Here is a 16,092-nt window from a genome sequence, read left to right on the forward strand (position 1 = left end):
TGAAGACCTAACTAACCATAACCAGTCGATCAATGCTAGGGCTGGCCAGATCACGGCCCGCAGTCACGTGGGAATAACAGCACCTGACAGTACTATCCTTATTCGGGTAACTCATCACTAGTTCCTGTTAGTCTATCCGATACTTGCGACATTATCATCATTATTCAATTCCTGCCTCGACTTCTAGCCTCGCTTCTTCGTCTTCCTCGAAACATCCCAGCATCCCGTCCGAGATCATCCGCCCTCCTTACCCTCCATTCATTCCTATCGACTCGGTTTGTCCGGAACTCTGCGCCAGCCAGTCCCAAGCATACACCCCCCCCCGGTATACTTTCCTTTCCTCCGGTTTATGCCCCCGGTTGCAACACTTCCTTCGCAATGCCTCCATTGCCCTGCTGAACGCGCGGTCATGCGCGTTCTTTGCTCCTCTAATCGATATCTCCTCTCCTCCTCTTCCTCGTCCGTTGCTGCTTATTTGGCCCCCTCTATATCCTCTCCGCTGAAGCCGCGATACTTCCACCAAACCCGCTCGGCTCTCAAGAACCCGGCAATCTTCAAAAATAGTCTACAAAAAACCCTCGAAGCACACCGTTCCTCGAATCGAGCTAGTTTAATTCGCAGGATACCGAATAAACCAGATGATTCTGAACAGTCACCTGCGGAGGTTGCAACAAGCGATGGGCCATCGAACGGCCCCAACACAGATGTAACTTTGGGGTCTTCCTCGACCCCAAAAAGCCCAAGGAGGAAATCTCGCTCCATTCAGAAGTCCCACCCGCCATCCCGGCCTTCATACGCAAGCCAGCTGATACATTGGGATGCTGACCCTAAAAAGGGCCGGTCAGTTCAATGTCCATGGCTGGGTGGAGTGGATTCAACTCGGTCCTTCAGTGACGGCCTCTCCCAGCTAGATGTGGAGATCAAGGCACTTGAAAAATACCTCAGTCCGACCCCACCAGAGCAGGAGAGGGTTCATCGGATAACCGCACATATAGCTGGTCTTCTGGAAGGGACTGCGCCCCGTGCCCCCTGTATCATCGGATCGTGGCGAACCGGGCTAGCCATGAGCCACTCCAATCTGGACCTTCTCCTCCCCGTCCCAGACTTGATACGATTCACCGAACAGGTTCGAAAACCAAGCGCCACGCGTCCGCAGATCCTCACTCAGCACAAGCGTCTGCTCCGAGATGTTGAACGGACCCTCCAGGACTTCCAATCCTTCAACATCATCTACCCATCCACCGCCGTCCATCACGAGACGGGTCTTCGCGTACGCTTCTCCTGCGGAGAAGACATCCCCCCCATGGTTGAGTACATTCAAGACTACTGTGCCGAGTACCCCTCCGTCCGACCTCTCTACATGGCCGCGCGACTTCTCCTCGAATCTCAAGGCCTATGTGGCCATGGCCCGAGATCCCTTAAACCCGAAGCCCTAGTCATGCTCGTCGTAGCATTCCTAAAGCTGAATCACGGCAAGTTCCAACGTTCTGACGGTTTGGGCGAGCGCCTTCTCGCCTTTCTCCAAATGTATGGCACGGAAGTCGATCTCACGACGACCGGAATCGCCGTCGATCCTCCGGGTACCTTTGATGCGGATACTGTCCGCTCCGCCAGCCGGATGTTCTCCAGTCAGCCGGACGAGATCCCCGCCCATTTGCGCGGTCAGCGAGCCATCATCAATATGAAGAAAACCGCCGCGTCCATGGGCAACACAGCCGCGGCTACACGGCTATGTCTGCAGAATCCTACTAATTATTTGGATGACCTGGGCCGTTCTTGTCTGGATACTCCACAACTGCGGGCGGCGTTTGCGCGCGCTCATGAGCGTCTTCGTACCGCTCTTGATCACTGGGATCAGTGCGCACCTGTAACTCTCGATCACAGTCTGCTGAACTCGATCCTGCAGGTGAACTTTGACGAATTCAGTCAAATGCGCGATCGGCTTACTGCCGGGACGGTCGATTCCACGTGACGTATCGCCGACGCAAATCTTGTGCTCCTTTATGATCTAACTCTACTTTTTCGATCGCAATCAAGCATGTACTATAACCCCTTGCATGGGAAACACCTCTATGTATATACACTCTTCCCTCAAAAAAGATTAATTAACATCCAAATCTATTAGACAGTGCCTGGTGCTGCCGACACACGTGCAAGGACACCAGGATGCGTGGTAAGGTATCAGTGACATGATGACATGGAGAGAATTGAACGCCTGAATGTAGAAAACGCCCGCTTGATATGCAGTGAGCTGAAAACCACCAGCCACCCAAACATTACACGGGATGACCTCAAATGATGGTGTAGGGGTTGGAGAAGAAGTAGCTGTGAAAATCGTAGAAGAAGAGGCATCGGTCCAAGATGGAAAAGGTGGATCAGCCAAGTGTGAAACAATATAGTATTAAGTAGTACATTGAGTGGACACACGTCGACATCGATTCAGTTGCTGCTCCGTGGTTAGCATTTGATGCGTTTGTGTCCCATTCCGGGCTTGGACTTACTAGATTTCCAGCGGAGAGATCTGATCCAGCGTGTAAAGCCAATTTCCGCCCTGTTCTTCCTTTTCGAGCCTATGTGAGTGGAAAAGTCAGTAGGCTGCAACGGGATATCAAAGATGCAAGCACAGCGAATCCCTTACCAGTCGTAGGGCCACAGAATCAAATGTCCCTGTACGTGATTCAAGAGCTCTTCAGCTCGCTGTTTGTCCATCACCTCATCTGTCGCGTGAAACTCCCGCTTTGATCCGAGCGTCGTCGCCCTTCGTCGGCGTCGTCGAGACTGACCGGTGGCATTCCGATTCAAAGCCTCGGAATAATCCACGAGCGGCGGTTCAGATCGCTGCTTCTCCAGATCTTCACCAGAAGAGCCACTTTCCTCATGTCGTCCATTTGCCATGTGCCCCGTCGCCGTCCCATCTGCTCCTTTCATCGTCGATTTCTCATTTATTGGCAAAGGCCCGTCAGAAGTTCCGTGTTCGGCATGTTGCGTGTCCGGCTTTTGACCGGCTTCTGTCGAACGAGCATTATTCTTTTCAACAGGTGAATCTTTGGCCTCCACTTTAGCTCCCTCGGCACTCTGAGCATGGACCGATAGAGTATGCTTGAGTCCGGAAGCTGCCCCAGCCATGCTGGCCCCCGTTCCAGGCGGTCCGGTTTGTCTTTGGCTGGTGGGTTGGTATGCTTTGGTACTGTGTTGACTCTGCATCTCTGCGAAGTGGTCTGCATAGGCAGCATACTCTTTATATTCTTTCCAAGACTTCACTTCGCTGTCCGGCATGCAGCGGAACACATTCCGGTAAATCTTGGTGTTCTTATCCGCTACAGCTTGCCAAGTATCCAGGTAGAAGCAGTCGATCACAGGGTCACGCATACAATCCTTGTCGATAAAAACGTGCTTTACGTCAGAAGAGAACAAGTGAGAGGACTTAATAGGGTCATGTTTATCCCGCGAAGCCGCCTGGACCCCGCTGTGGCTACTCTCAGACTCCTGCTCCACCGGCAGTGCTGGATGGCGAACAGCGGGCAATCCCTCCACGACCTGTGCCCCCTCGTTACCATGCTCCACGACGGGACTGAGACTATGATTGCCTTCTCTATCGCCACCAGCGTTTGCTCGGTGGGTATTCCGTTGCGAGGGTTGTTTCGGCTGCTGGATAGTGCCCTTGCCCTCGGATGCAACGGGAGAAATTAGGACCTCTGTCTTCGGGCCCAGGAACTCAGAATCGCGGGCATCGCCCAAGCCAGCCCCCACGGCTTTGGTGAGGTTATCGGCACCAAAGCCGTCCACGTCCTTCCTGTGTTCGGCATTAGAGGTCACTCTCGGGTCGGCAGTGAGTTTCCGATTCGACTTGAGATTGGGGTTATTTCCCTGCTCCCAGTCAACGTCATGGTTGAAGCTGTGCATGTCTTCAGACCGTGAGAGGAACTCGTCCTGAAGTCGATGCCGACGCTCCATCATATCTCTTTCGTCTTTCTTCTCCAGCATCAACGATTCCGAGTCGAGCTGGCTTTCGGGAGGCTTCGACCCTTCTTCGACAATTTCGATCCGGCGGAGCTCTTCCTCGGTTGCCATGGAGTGCTCCATCAGCTCATCGACGTCAATGCCAAGATGCTCCCTCATGAGACGCATACGGAGGGTGTGTGGGAACCGTCCCACGAGGTAAGGACGGCCGTTCATGGATGACCATATCATGTCCGTATCCCGCACCACCGCTGCCACCTCCGAATCGCGAGACCCCAACATGGAGCGTTCGTTGATGTTTGCAGACCCAATTATGGCAGCTCGGTCATCAACAACCATGCACTTGGCATGGATGTAAAGCTGCTCGGTGACCAACTGGTCTTGAGGGCCGATTTTTCCCCAGGTTCGAAGGCTGAAGAATTGGATGTAGTCCTCAGGTTCGATCCCTAACGCTCGCAGCCGGCCGAAAATGGATGTCTCCCCACGGCAAATGCTGCGATACTGACACATCATGATCAACCGGACACTCGTTCCACCCTCACTATCCACAGTGTTCTGAAAGCCTGGCATCAGTGGGATAACAATCACGGCACGCCATGCCTCCTTGTTCTTTGCTGCTCGGGTGATTCGTTCCACAAGAGCATCACCGATCGAGTTCTCAATCTTCCGACCATCAATTTCACAGGTGCTAACAAAGAACTGGTTCTCGATGTATACAAAGTGTTCAGACTCCTCGATCAGCTTAACATAAGCATTCATAATGCTATGCTCCGTGATGTCGGGGGTACCAGTCGACCACATACTACTCGAACGTAAGATTTGGACCTCACAGGTACCATCCAGACCCAGGGCCTCCATATCAGCCGGCTCGAAATCGGGCGGCGGTAACAAAAATGGCGTGGGGCGTGTTGGCTTTCGCTGGCGCAAGATGTAGTTCCACCGTTGGACAAAGTGGCGCGTAAGATCTCGAGCCGGTTGTCCGACGACGTGCATGGAAATGTCATGCCAGGGCATCCTGGGAACTACATTTCGATCATACATCTCCTCATAGGGCTTGTCCAGGTCGTAGAAATCCTGAACACGCGGATTCGAGTAGTCCTTGCCTGGCCAGAGCTGGCAATGATCCGCATCCTTCGGGCCATCCGGGGTCTCAAACCCAGTGGGTTTGTCGTCGGTGAGGAGATGTTGTGGTGTGTCCCAACGGCCAAAGCAAAGATCGATACCTCCTACAAAAGCCAAGGTGTGGTCGATGATACAGAGCTTTTCATGGTGCGCCCAAAAGAAGGTGTTCTGTCGGAATTGATTTGGTGATCGCTGCACGAAGACGTTTGGATGCAGATCCAAGAGGGAAAACTTGGAGTACTCCGAATCGATAGGGATAGCAGAGTTGATGTTGCGGTACATGATGACAAAGATCTTGACTCCTTCACGAGCTTTTCGCTGGAGAAGGCGATCTAGACGCCATTTCTGGCTGATGGCCGCAGGCCGACGCATGTAAAGCTCAGGGCTCAGCCACCAGTCATGGATGTAGATGACATCCTTCGCTTGGTTGATCGCGCGCGACACAACCCACATGTGATCACGCGCATCCACCAACCACTGTGCAAAGCACTTGTGTCGCACCGGCGCAAAACTGTCAAACCGGTTCGGCCTTGCCCAAGGGGTATTGTTAACCATGAACCGGATGGAGTCTTCGAACTGATGGAGCTGACGCTCATTCCTGGCCAGCAGTCTAAGCTTGCGCTCCGAGTTCTCGAGCCTTAATGTGTGATGCTGTGGGTGCCTAGCTGACTCTGTCGCCGATTTGGCAATCTCCTTCGCCTTTTGGTTTCTCAAGCTGACCTTTTGGGTTTGAATTTTGAAGAAAGGATCCACCAAAAACACATCATATATGTTCATCTCCTCCGGGGAGTCGACGCAGACGACATAACTGTGCCTAACAAGGAACCATTTGGGAGAGTGTCGCTTCTTTACCATGCCTGGCGTCAGTGCGCGCCGAAAATCGAGACCCTTGGAGGACTGAATAACCAGGAAGCCTTCCTTGCCGTGATAGCTCCCTTCGGCCGCAAGACGGACACCCAGGGCTGACAATTCCAGGAACTTGCAGAGACGGTTGCTATCTGGCTTGAATATGAGGAATCGGATCAACTTCTGCAGGTAGGACTCGAGCTTTTTCCGCTGTCTTTCAGGGTAGCTCTCCTTCTTACTGGCCTGCCCTCCTTCAGGAAGGCCTGAAGGCCCAGCAGCACCCTCCGCTTCTGGGTTCGTTACGGTAGACTGTCTCCGAGATAGGCCACCCGACGACCGACGATGCGCTTGCTGCTGCTTTTTTGCGGCTCTTTCATTGCCACTAGTAGCCTCCGCAGCTGTCTCATATCCACCTTCATCCTCCTCATCCTCCATGTCGCTTTCCAGCCCACGCACGCCCCTAAGATAGGGGAACGCACTCCGAGGGAAGCGCGGGAGATTTTGGGCCCCTTCAGTGTTCCGCAGCTGGATGTACTTCTGAGTTCCGAAATGCAACTTATACTTTAGGTGCAGGTTTGCAAAGTCCCTCAAGGTGCGGTAGATGATCCATTTCATCCGTGTCATGCCACTACCATACTCCAACTCGATACGGAAGACGAGATGGCGATCTCCGGAGTGAGAATCAATCTTGCTGTCCGTGACCCGCACCTTGAGCTGCTCCAGAAGAATCGGAATTCGCTTGCTACCGTGTTCATCTCGCTGGAACATGCTGGCCAGTATCAAGGCGGCCGGCACTCCTGAGGTCAACTCAGCGAGTAGCTCTGCCGACTTGGCATGGTCTACTGTGTTATCCACCTTGCGTCGCTGTCCGATCAACTTGAGACCTGCCTTTATCTGCCGCCACCTTTGAGCACTAAGGCTCGAGCCGCGGTCAGCCCGATGACGCCTCCAGGGTGGTGCCGTTCCTTCTGCATTCTCAGAAGGTCCAGCTAACCCAGTCAGCCGTCTCAGGTTGCTTGGTCTTCTTTCCTCTTGATTTGCCGGCGCATCTATTTGGCGCCCGCTGTAAGTAAGGCCCCGCGCATTAGCGAGCCAGGCACTTTTCCGTCTCCATGCAGTATCCCTATTTAGGCGATCACGACCTTCGTCTTCTGAGACACCCTCACGATGTTGAGGTGTGAAATCACCGGTACTGCCCCGTCGCGGAAAGAAGTTGGGGCGATAGTTTTCAAAGGGGGAAAAGGAGGTGGGTAAGTGGAAGGACGGCCGGCTGGTGAATTTGGGGGTATTTGGCTGCGATGGGGGCACCGAATCATCCTGCTGCCGACGACGTGGCTGCTTCTTCTTCTGTTTCTTCTGGCGGGCCCGTTGTTCCCCGGCACTCTCTTCCGCGTCGGCATCAATATCGCTCCCCTCCTCCTCCAAAGTGTTCGGAAAGCGAAATTCCCCTCTTTCCGAGCCAGGGGTTGCTAGTTCATTGTTCGTAGGTCGGAAATCGTTCAGCGTCGCACCGCTCGCCGAGCGAGTATGAGAGGTAAACGAAGGCGAGGCTGCGAAAGACTTCAACTTTGTCAGCAGGGATTGTCTACCCTTCAGGCCCGCATCCACATCATCGCCTTTGACCGAAGGTGGCCTAGATGGAGATGGCTCGGCAGTATCAACATCCGGAGTGTCTTGAGTAAATTGTACGCTTGGACGGCGAGGTGAGGCAGATGATCCTAGGGCTGAAGTTGGCGACTTTCGGCTCCCGGAATTTTGCCGGTTTGCCGTTGCATCGTTCGGTTGTCGAAGGCTCAGCGAGGCCGCTTTGTTGGTGGGACTGGCATTCGACGTTTCCTCCTCTCCAGAATCGCCGGCATGCTCTGCGCGCGTCTTTCCTTTTGTGTCGGAATGAACATCTTCCACACCTCTGACCGTTGGCGTAGCTTCCACCTGATCCCCGCCACCAACTCCATCCGCTCTGTCTGCATCATCCTTTGTCGAGGAAGGGGAGGGAAGCGGCGGTGACAGCTTCAAGCTGTCCAACGACATCGGTTCGGTTTGTCTCGAGTAATACCGATTGGGGGTGTTCTCAGAGCCCCTCGCTTCCGAGGGATTGACCGTAGAGTCGGTCATACTGCGTAGAGGAGCGCAATGTCAGTGGGCAAAGCAAGAAGGCTTTCAGGGGTGGAAGGGGATTTCGAGGGAAAGCAAGAGCGCGGGGAAGAGCAGCGTACATGCGGATCGAAAGGATCCTGTTGGAACGGGTTTCGGATCTTCAATTAGACGGACATTCTATATCTAATACACAGCAGCCGGAGGACGGAACAATAGACTGATCGGCAAGATCAAGCAGTAAAGAGATATTAAGGGGATAGTCGACAACACGGCCGAAACGTCTGGACGTGAAACTTGAAAGGAGCGTTGGGTTTAGCAGCGACAGTGGTTAGCCGCGGTGGAGTCCGCCCCATAGAAGAAGCGCAGGTCTGACTGGAGACGGAAGGCCCGCTTTGGCGCAGTTCTCTGCTGGTTCTGGTCGGCTTGGGATACGGAGGAAAGGGGGATGGATCAATCAATCAATGAATCCCTTATGAGAGATCAGAATGGGGCTGCTTTGCACCTGCATGATCATCTACTAGTACAGTAAGCAGTTAATTACTTACTTGCAGTAAGTAGGTACTCCGTAGATTGGCTGGGTTTCGGCCTCGGTTGCAATAAGTGACTACCCCAAGTATACAGTAGGATAAATAATAGCTCCCCCAAGAAGAAAGATGGAAAAGAGAAAAAAAGTCAAGGTACCCTTTCCTTCCTTCTTGCTTTGAGAGAAGACAAGAAACCGCTAAGGTTCGGTGGCCTACAAAATACGCAATACGATGTGTAAGTTCGTTCTAAATCGGGGTGCGGATTACGTCGCCGTCACACTTGCTTTCGAAATACTTGGTTACTGGGAGAGAGAGAGGTACTTGCAAGGTACTCCGTGCGGGAGAGCCCAAGCACAACCGGGCCACAACCGTGGTACTTTGGCCTTAAGGCAGCAATCGCCCCAGCACAGCCACAGGATGGCTGGTTACGGGTTTCATACCGTTTCAAAACCCAACCAATGTGGATAGGTAAGTTACACAGTCCGATCCTCGGCGTCGAAAAGGGTCACCGCTCTGCTCACCGCTTGACAATGAAGACTATTATCTAGAATGTGGTACTTTTAGTTAGCTGTAAATCTTCAAGCTGCAATGCTAATATGTAAATGCTTATGTGAAAAGTAGATGCAACTGTCACCCGAATCTCCTGTTGTAATCCGGGTACGGCGTGTTCCCAAGTACGGCCCTCCTCCCTAACAGTAATCCGCTTCCTCTTAGCATAATTGGAACAATTCCAAGGTATTTCACAGACCAGCTGGGTGTTCGCATACTCGCATCATAACCTGATACTATATAGCTGAGCATACTGGCAGGTAGGGTATTGGTTAATGTGCAGTGCATACCCCGTCATATTCAGTCCTGTTTTCTACTGGGAGAGTTCCTCTGGCACTTCTAGGAATACTAGTGGGGTAGTGCTTCTCTCGCAACACCCCTCGGTAAAGTGCCTCCGAGGCAATTGGATATATATCGGCAAATTACTTACCATCGCCGATCAACCAAAACCCCCAACCAATTCCTCGTCACTGCGTTATAGCCACCCAGCAAAAGAGAACCCCAAGACATCCACAAAGCAGGCAACAAAGTATGGCTGATCCCATAAAGACACTTGACAACGCAAGCCGCTACGGCGATGCTTCAACCGTCTCACGAAAGACATACCCAATTGCGGGGATCCAAACCACAGTCTACGGTCTTGATGAACTCCCCACACAAACCTCCGACATTGCCTGTCTGTGGCTCTTACATCCCAGAGGAGGTACCCAAGAACGTATGACAGGCATTGGGACGACCATCATCGCGGATTGGAATTCCAGGAACCCCACCAAGGGCCTTATTGCTGTCGCATTCGATCAACGCAATCATGGAACGAGAGAGGTAGATCCGCTGGCCAATGAAGCATGGAGACAGGGAAACCCTCGCCATGCTCAGGATATGTTCTCAATCTTTCGTGAGTTGAGTCACTTGCTACCAGAGGAAAAATGTAGACTCTAACACTTTCCTTCTGGAACCACAGAGGGCACTGCCCGAGACGTATCTCTTCTGATCGATTATCTCCCCTCCTATGTGTTCCCCCACTCCGATCGCAAGATCGTCGATAATCTTGTGTTGGGTGTTTCCCTGGGCGGCCATGCAGCATGGAGCTGCCTTCTGCATGAACCTCGCATAAGCGCCGGGGTCGTCGTCATCGGCTGCCCAGATTACGTGAATCTGATGGCTGATCGGGCCAGATTATCGAAGTTGCCATCGTGGACGAGCACCGACACCCCAGGCTCTCAATTCCTTGGCTCTGAGGCTTTTCCTTCACCTCTACTGGATGCTGTGAAGAAGTACGATCCGGCCGGTCTGTTTTTGAGCCACGTGAAGTCGGCCTCAGATGTCGGTCCTCTTCGCAGTGGACCATTGCCGGAGCCGACGGAGAGCGAGAAGGCTGCATTGCGACCGCTCCTTGCCCGTTCCATAGCCGGAAAGAGAATTCTCAATTTGGCTGGCGGCAAGGACAAGTTGGTCCCTTATCATCGCGGGGAGGTGTTCTTAGCTTGGTTAAAGCAGGCTGTCGCTTCGCAGGGCTGGTTTGCCGATGGTGCTGTGACCTTCGAAGATATCATCGATGAAGAGGCTGGGCATGATATGACCGGAAAGATGATGGATGAGGCAACTCGTTTCATTCGTGAAACCCTGGAGGCCAGCAACAAAGCCCCAGAGAAGGTGGGGTCGGTGCGTGAATCGAAGATCTAGAACCCTTTCTCTACTCGGGATGTACTACGTACGACCGTTGTTTTACATAGAGACATACATAAACGTACCTGTACCTATCTACATCACGTAACATAGTCATCTACCACAATCACCATATTATCATTGTCATACGGATACCACGGGAGGATTACAATAACCGGGCAATGGGCATGGACTAGAGCCATAACCCCCGAACTTTGGAGTAAAGAGTAAGGTCATAGTCCAGTGGTCTACGCATTCTGTAATTGCTGCAACTCCAATGGGCATTTCAGATCTGGGATATACATCCTCGAAACCGGCGCTGCTGGCTCATTCTCAAAACAACCGTATTCAAGAGCCTTGCCCTCATGCTCAGAGATAGAAGCCATAGCCCGGCATACTGTGTAGCAGCATAGATGGGGGAAGAGCGAACATATCCACAGAAAAAAAAAGTTGTCCTCCTTTATGGTATTGTTCAATAATAGAGCGTGATCGTAAGGGCATCCGGAGGCCATTCTTTGCTCGTCACAAATAGAAACCCTTTTAAATTTGTAAATACACGGATCAAGGTGCCCGATCCGCGGCTCCCATTTTTTGTTTTCTCATTCCCCGGGGGAGAATTCGAATCTCTATTACACCGAATCGTAGCCAGCGCAGCACCTGTCCCGGTTTTTCATCCTCCAAGTGAAATCCCAGACTTTCCACACTTAAGCAACGAGCTCAACAACACCACCGGCAGCCTTGATCTTCTCCTCAGCATCCCGGCTGAAGTAGCGAGCGCGGACGACGATGGGGACCTCGGGGAGACGGCCCTTGCCGAGAACCTTGGAGTAGCCGAGGGGAAGGAGGTCGATGACGGGGGCGGTGTCGGTCTTCTGGCCGCTCAGGTAGGCATCACGCTTCTCGGCGGGGACGAGAGACCACAGCTATATTGGGAAGACAATCTATCAGCCATCCACATCCTTGAAAACGTATTCCAATCTCGTATGTTCTTGCGCTCCTGTTCCATTCCCTCTCCCATTCTTCTTCCACGGTATCTGATAACAAATGCACACCCCTTGCGCATTCTCATCTTCCCTAATTCTCTTCGCCACATCTCGATTGGGATCGTAGTGTCGAGTTTGAACGTACCTTGTCAAGGTTGATAGTGGGCTTCCAGAACTGCTGCTGGGTCTTGTGGAAGTACCTCATACCGACCTTACCGAAGTAACCGGGGTGGTACTTGTCGAGGTTGGTGCGGTGGTGGTGCTGACCACCGGCCATACCACGACCACCGGGGTGCTTACGGTGCTTGCCAATTCGACCGTAACCGGCCGAAACATGACCGCGGCTAAGGAAGAAGACACAAAAGTCAGTTTTCTTGTTGTTCTGGTAGACGGGGCGGACGGTGGTCGGATGAGGCCTCAAGCCTGTCGCAAATTGACCACGACAAACGAAACGGTCGACCACCGGAGGCGAAAGGGAGAAGTTGAAGCGACTCACGCTTTCCTTGTCTTCGAGAAACGGGTAGGCATCTTGTCGACGGTGCTGAGCTCGACAAGACCGGTCTGAGGGTTGGCGATGGGGGGATGCGGTCGTGTATACTGCTGGCTCAGATGTTGAAATCAAGGCTCCGGGGCGGCTAGAGTGTGCGCTAATTCGCTTGCCCTAACTTAGGGCCAACCCTGCGGCTTGTCGTTGGCGGCTGGGCGCAGTACCATCACGTGCCTCAACGCCTGCGCCACTAGATTACATAATCTTTCATAGAACATTCTCTTGTTAGATAGATCTACGGAGTACTATAGATCTACTCGATCGGTTCCTCTCAAATAATTTCACTGACGGACGGGAAATAATGTCTATAACGTCCTGAACATGTGTACAATCGTATTAGCGGTAATTGTTCTGAAATGGTCTATTATTCTACTCGAGATCAATTCAGGTTGATTTGCTGGCAAAAAACTTCGCCAAACTCTGAATCGTAGCACCAGCAGGTCGTTGGACCGAACTGCCTACCATACTCTGTTTGATCCAAGCCGGTAGCTTCGCTTGGATACCGGGTTTATCATAACGTCTGTCAATCAGAACAATCGCCGCATAGTCGTTACGGTGCCTGATGGCTCGCCCAATACACTGGTTCACTGCTCGCATGCACGAGTTCTCATAGAAGTCCCTCCCTGCTGCTTTTGCTGCTGATTGCCGGCTTGCCTCAGAGCCTGCAGCTTGCTGGTATGTTTTCTGCTCAATATACTGTATCTTGGCTTGCCAAACTGCACTCCGTATATTCGGAAAGGGCAGTCCCACAATCAACACAGCCCGTCCGAGTTTGTCAGAGAAATTGATGCCTTCTGACAGCTTGCCACCCACAACGGACAGGAGAAGCGCACCTCTGCCAGAATCAACAGTTTTGGCATACGTCTGGAGCAGTTCCTCGGTAGTGACCGTCAAGTCCCGGGACTCAGACAGTATGGGCTTCTTCTGCCCAATCAAGCCATACACAGTCTGGCCTTGTTCGCCTAGCATTGGCTTCTTCCAGATGCTCAGGACCCGGCCAAGGTAATCGTAGCTGGGAAAGAATGCCACTACTCCGTCGGGGATGACATGGCAGAGCGTAGCTATCGTCCTACCAAGATCCATGATCTGAATGCCGACGTAGCAATGGTCAGCTTCTCTTCAGATAGAAAACGATGCTAGACGTCAAAAGAGGAAAGCTCTCACCATTTTCTCAGAGTCACGGACATCATAGGTAAAGTCAAATTCTGAGCCTTGAACACCCCGTACAAGTGTGTGAGCGATCAGATTCTCTGGTGGTATGACATGGCCGTAGCTGAACGTGTCTAGGCGACTGGCCGGGACATACGAGAAGAGATGGTTCATGTAGTCTTTCATCTGCACAATTTGTGAGATAACAATACACTACCATTGATGACCGTTGAAACTTACAGGTGACATGGTCCCGCCAGCCAATATGACGGCTCTTGCATCCTCCACAAGCTCCCGAAATTGATTGGTAGGGTCTAAAAGCATGTACTTCAATTGGATATCTCCCTGTTCCTTCAAGTAGAACAATCGCCCTTCGGCAGAGGGGTTCATCAAAGATAGAAGAAATCCCTGTATGTGAAACAGTACGGGCACCGTAGGATTCCCTGTCCCCTGCTTGTTTGACGGATCTTTAGTGAACTCGACATATCCATCAACTTTCCTTGCTAATTTGCTTTCTTGTAAATATCGACTCAATTTATAAGGATTGATCTGATCAACCCCCTTTCCGGACATGAGCTCAGAGGCCAAAATTGGGCCCTCCGGTGCCTTTCCACTCTCTAGGAGTGACCGAAGATGAGCAGCGATTGAACTGAGGAGCCGGATGACCTGAGCAACATAGCTCCTGTTTTTCCCCTTCAAGCGAGTTTTGAATTTGCGGGCATAGATAGTCAATTGAGAAAGAGAGGTCTGCAATTGTGAAAGTGTCACCGTTACCGAGTGTATATTGGATATTGCGTCCATCAAATTATGGGCTTCGTCGATTATAATGATATGCCCCTTGACAGATAGATTGAGAGCCTCTCTCGCTGAGCGTTGCAACAGCAAGGGATATGGTAGTGTCACGATCTGCCACTCATCAGCTACTAGGTTGGTTGAAGGTCGGACTCGAAGGCAACAAACCTCACTATTCTTAACAACAGAGCGGGATGCATAATAAGGGCATATTCCGATCTTCTTGCCAAGCTTTCCCAGGTCCTCAATGTCCTTCACTGTTGATAATGCATGGTCCCGGAACTGAAGAACGTGTCTTTCATCTTCTTTGGATGGCAGAAATGGACATTTATGCTGAGGATTCACATTGGGCTGTTGTAGATCTAGACAACGCTCATTAATCGCTGTTGCATTTTCCAATGAACTGACACGGGGATTAATGCAGAGGTTCTTCCGAGAACCAAGAGTGACATGCTTCACACGCTCCTCGAGTTCTTCTTCTCCTGTCAAGTCAGTACTCAAAAAGTCCTTCGGTATACTCCATGGCATTTTAACGCGTCTCAGTTCACCGGCAAATTGGCTTAACTGGGAGTGTGTCCGGGAGCAATAAAATATCTTGACTTCGTCATTATCGTCATCGTCACTTCCTGGCTTGGCGGTCGAAAACTGTCCTTTAAAGCGTTCCAACAATTCTAGTGTACTAGAAGATAGTTCGTTAGTATAGGCCAGCCCACTCCGCTGTTTGCTATGCTCTTCATTCTCGCTGTCGTAGTCATCCAGCGCAAAGTGATCTTCGCTTAGCCCACCAGTTTCAGTTGATTGTATACTGTATTTCTACACGGACGAATTTTAAGTCAGCCAATATATCGAGACAGAAGTATTGCTCAACCTCATACCAGCTTTTTCCGGGACCCTTCGGGGTTTTCTAGCGCATTCCTTTGCTGTTCTTCTTCCTTTCTCGTCCTTTCTAGTCTCTCTTCAAGCTCCTTCCTTTTCTCGGTCATCTTCCGGCTCGACTCACGCCTGGCAAAATCCAGCATCCATTCAGGTTCGTCATCATCACCTAGAGTACGATTAATGAAGAATTTCAGCTATCCAGTAACGAGGAGTCTTACATGTGGCATTGTCAACCGCTGTCTGGAAGGCGGAACGCTTGTGGTCTCGCAGCCACGTCAAGGAACCGCATATTAAACTTAAGGATTTTCCCTGGGAAGTTGTTTAGCCATATTCCATGAACCCACGGCACATTTCGGTGAATTCTCAAGCTTGTGCTACCTAAGCCAGGGGTTCCTGGGCTACTAGATAGTATATGGTGACGACCAAGAATTACCTACTGTATACGTTCGCCTGGGATCGAACTAGTAAAAGGAAATAAGAATCTAACTTACAGTTCCTGGGATTGGCTATATTAGCTGCAAATGGACCTAGCACGAAGCTTACACGGCTTACCAGTAGGTGACTCGAAAACAGCAACTTTTCCTTGTTCGAGACAAGAGTATAGCGCCCGCATCAACTGCAGTTGGATGTCATAAGGCGAATAAGGATGATGAAAATCGGTACGCTGGAGTTCCATTGGTGGTGTTGCAGCCCGAAGCTGATCACTGGCCATATTAAACGGCAGCCCGAAGTTGATGAGACAAAACAAAGTCTATATGCTCAGGTGGTGGAACACCAAGCACCAATGCTTTTACCACTGTCAGTACTTGATGCCCGTGACGGTATACTTTCAGACTGCGTTCGACCAGACAAGGAAGACAATCTTAATTACTTGCCAGGTAATGTTTCAGAAAGAAGAGGATCATGTGTTAGGATAGCATCTCACGTCGCTAGGTGTAGACTATAGGCTGATATGCCTATGTATAGTGCACTATATGGAGGG

At 51.5% G+C, this 16,092-nt stretch overlaps 5 protein-coding genes across 5 annotated transcripts; 2 read left to right on the plus strand and 3 right to left on the minus strand.

The window, feature by feature from the left end:
• The first annotated feature begins 240 nt into the window (after positions 1-240).
• On the plus strand, positions 241-2,085 carry BO79DRAFT_207154 (uncharacterized protein). Its single transcript, XM_025682120.1, has one exon. The coding sequence runs from the start codon at positions 410-412 to the stop codon at positions 1,970-1,972; it is 1,563 nt and encodes a 520-aa protein (XP_025543554.1). The 5' UTR covers positions 241-409; the 3' UTR covers positions 1,973-2,085.
• On the minus strand, positions 2,066-8,279 carry pld3 (phospholipase D). The gene is made up of 4 exons (XM_025680582.1): positions 8,145-8,279; positions 2,639-8,044; positions 2,502-2,570; positions 2,066-2,446 (listed from the first exon to the last, which is right to left on the minus strand). Exons 2-4 carry the CDS (start codon positions 8,041-8,043, stop codon positions 2,440-2,442), a joined length of 5,481 nt encoding a protein of 1,826 aa, XP_025543555.1. The 5' UTR covers position 8,044; positions 8,145-8,279; the 3' UTR covers positions 2,066-2,439.
• Positions 8,280-9,558: 1,279 nt separating this feature from the next.
• BO79DRAFT_188237 (uncharacterized protein) lies at positions 9,559-10,853 on the plus strand. Its single transcript, XM_025680583.1, has 2 exons — positions 9,559-9,993; positions 10,060-10,853. The coding sequence occupies exons 1-2, from the start codon at positions 9,630-9,632 to the stop codon at positions 10,779-10,781; spliced, it is 1,086 nt and encodes a 361-aa protein (XP_025543556.1). The 5' UTR covers positions 9,559-9,629; the 3' UTR covers positions 10,782-10,853.
• Positions 10,854-11,019: 166 nt separating this feature from the next.
• On the minus strand, positions 11,020-12,306 carry BO79DRAFT_207157 (60S ribosomal protein uL15). The gene is made up of 3 exons (XM_025682121.1): positions 12,243-12,306; positions 11,892-12,090; positions 11,020-11,686 (listed from the first exon to the last, which is right to left on the minus strand). Exons 1-3 carry the CDS (start codon positions 12,272-12,274, stop codon positions 11,468-11,470), a joined length of 450 nt encoding a protein of 149 aa, XP_025543557.1. The 5' UTR covers positions 12,275-12,306; the 3' UTR covers positions 11,020-11,467.
• Positions 12,307-12,623: 317 nt separating this feature from the next.
• On the minus strand, positions 12,624-16,056 carry chl1 (DNA helicase). Its single transcript, XM_025687645.1, has 7 exons — positions 15,663-16,056; positions 15,602-15,606; positions 15,329-15,419; positions 15,110-15,276; positions 13,683-15,047; positions 13,458-13,628; positions 12,624-13,379 (listed from the first exon to the last, which is right to left on the minus strand). The coding sequence occupies exons 1-7, from the start codon at positions 15,820-15,822 to the stop codon at positions 12,678-12,680; spliced, it is 2,661 nt and encodes an 886-aa protein (XP_025543558.1). The 5' UTR covers positions 15,823-16,056; the 3' UTR covers positions 12,624-12,677.
• Between the last annotated feature and the right edge of the window lie 36 nt (positions 16,057-16,092).

This window comes from Aspergillus costaricaensis, assembly GCF_003184835.1.
Source record: "Aspergillus costaricaensis CBS 115574 unplaced genomic scaffold BO79scaffold_4, whole genome shotgun sequence".
NCBI lineage: Eukaryota > Fungi > Ascomycota > Eurotiomycetes > Eurotiales > Aspergillaceae > Aspergillus > Aspergillus costaricensis.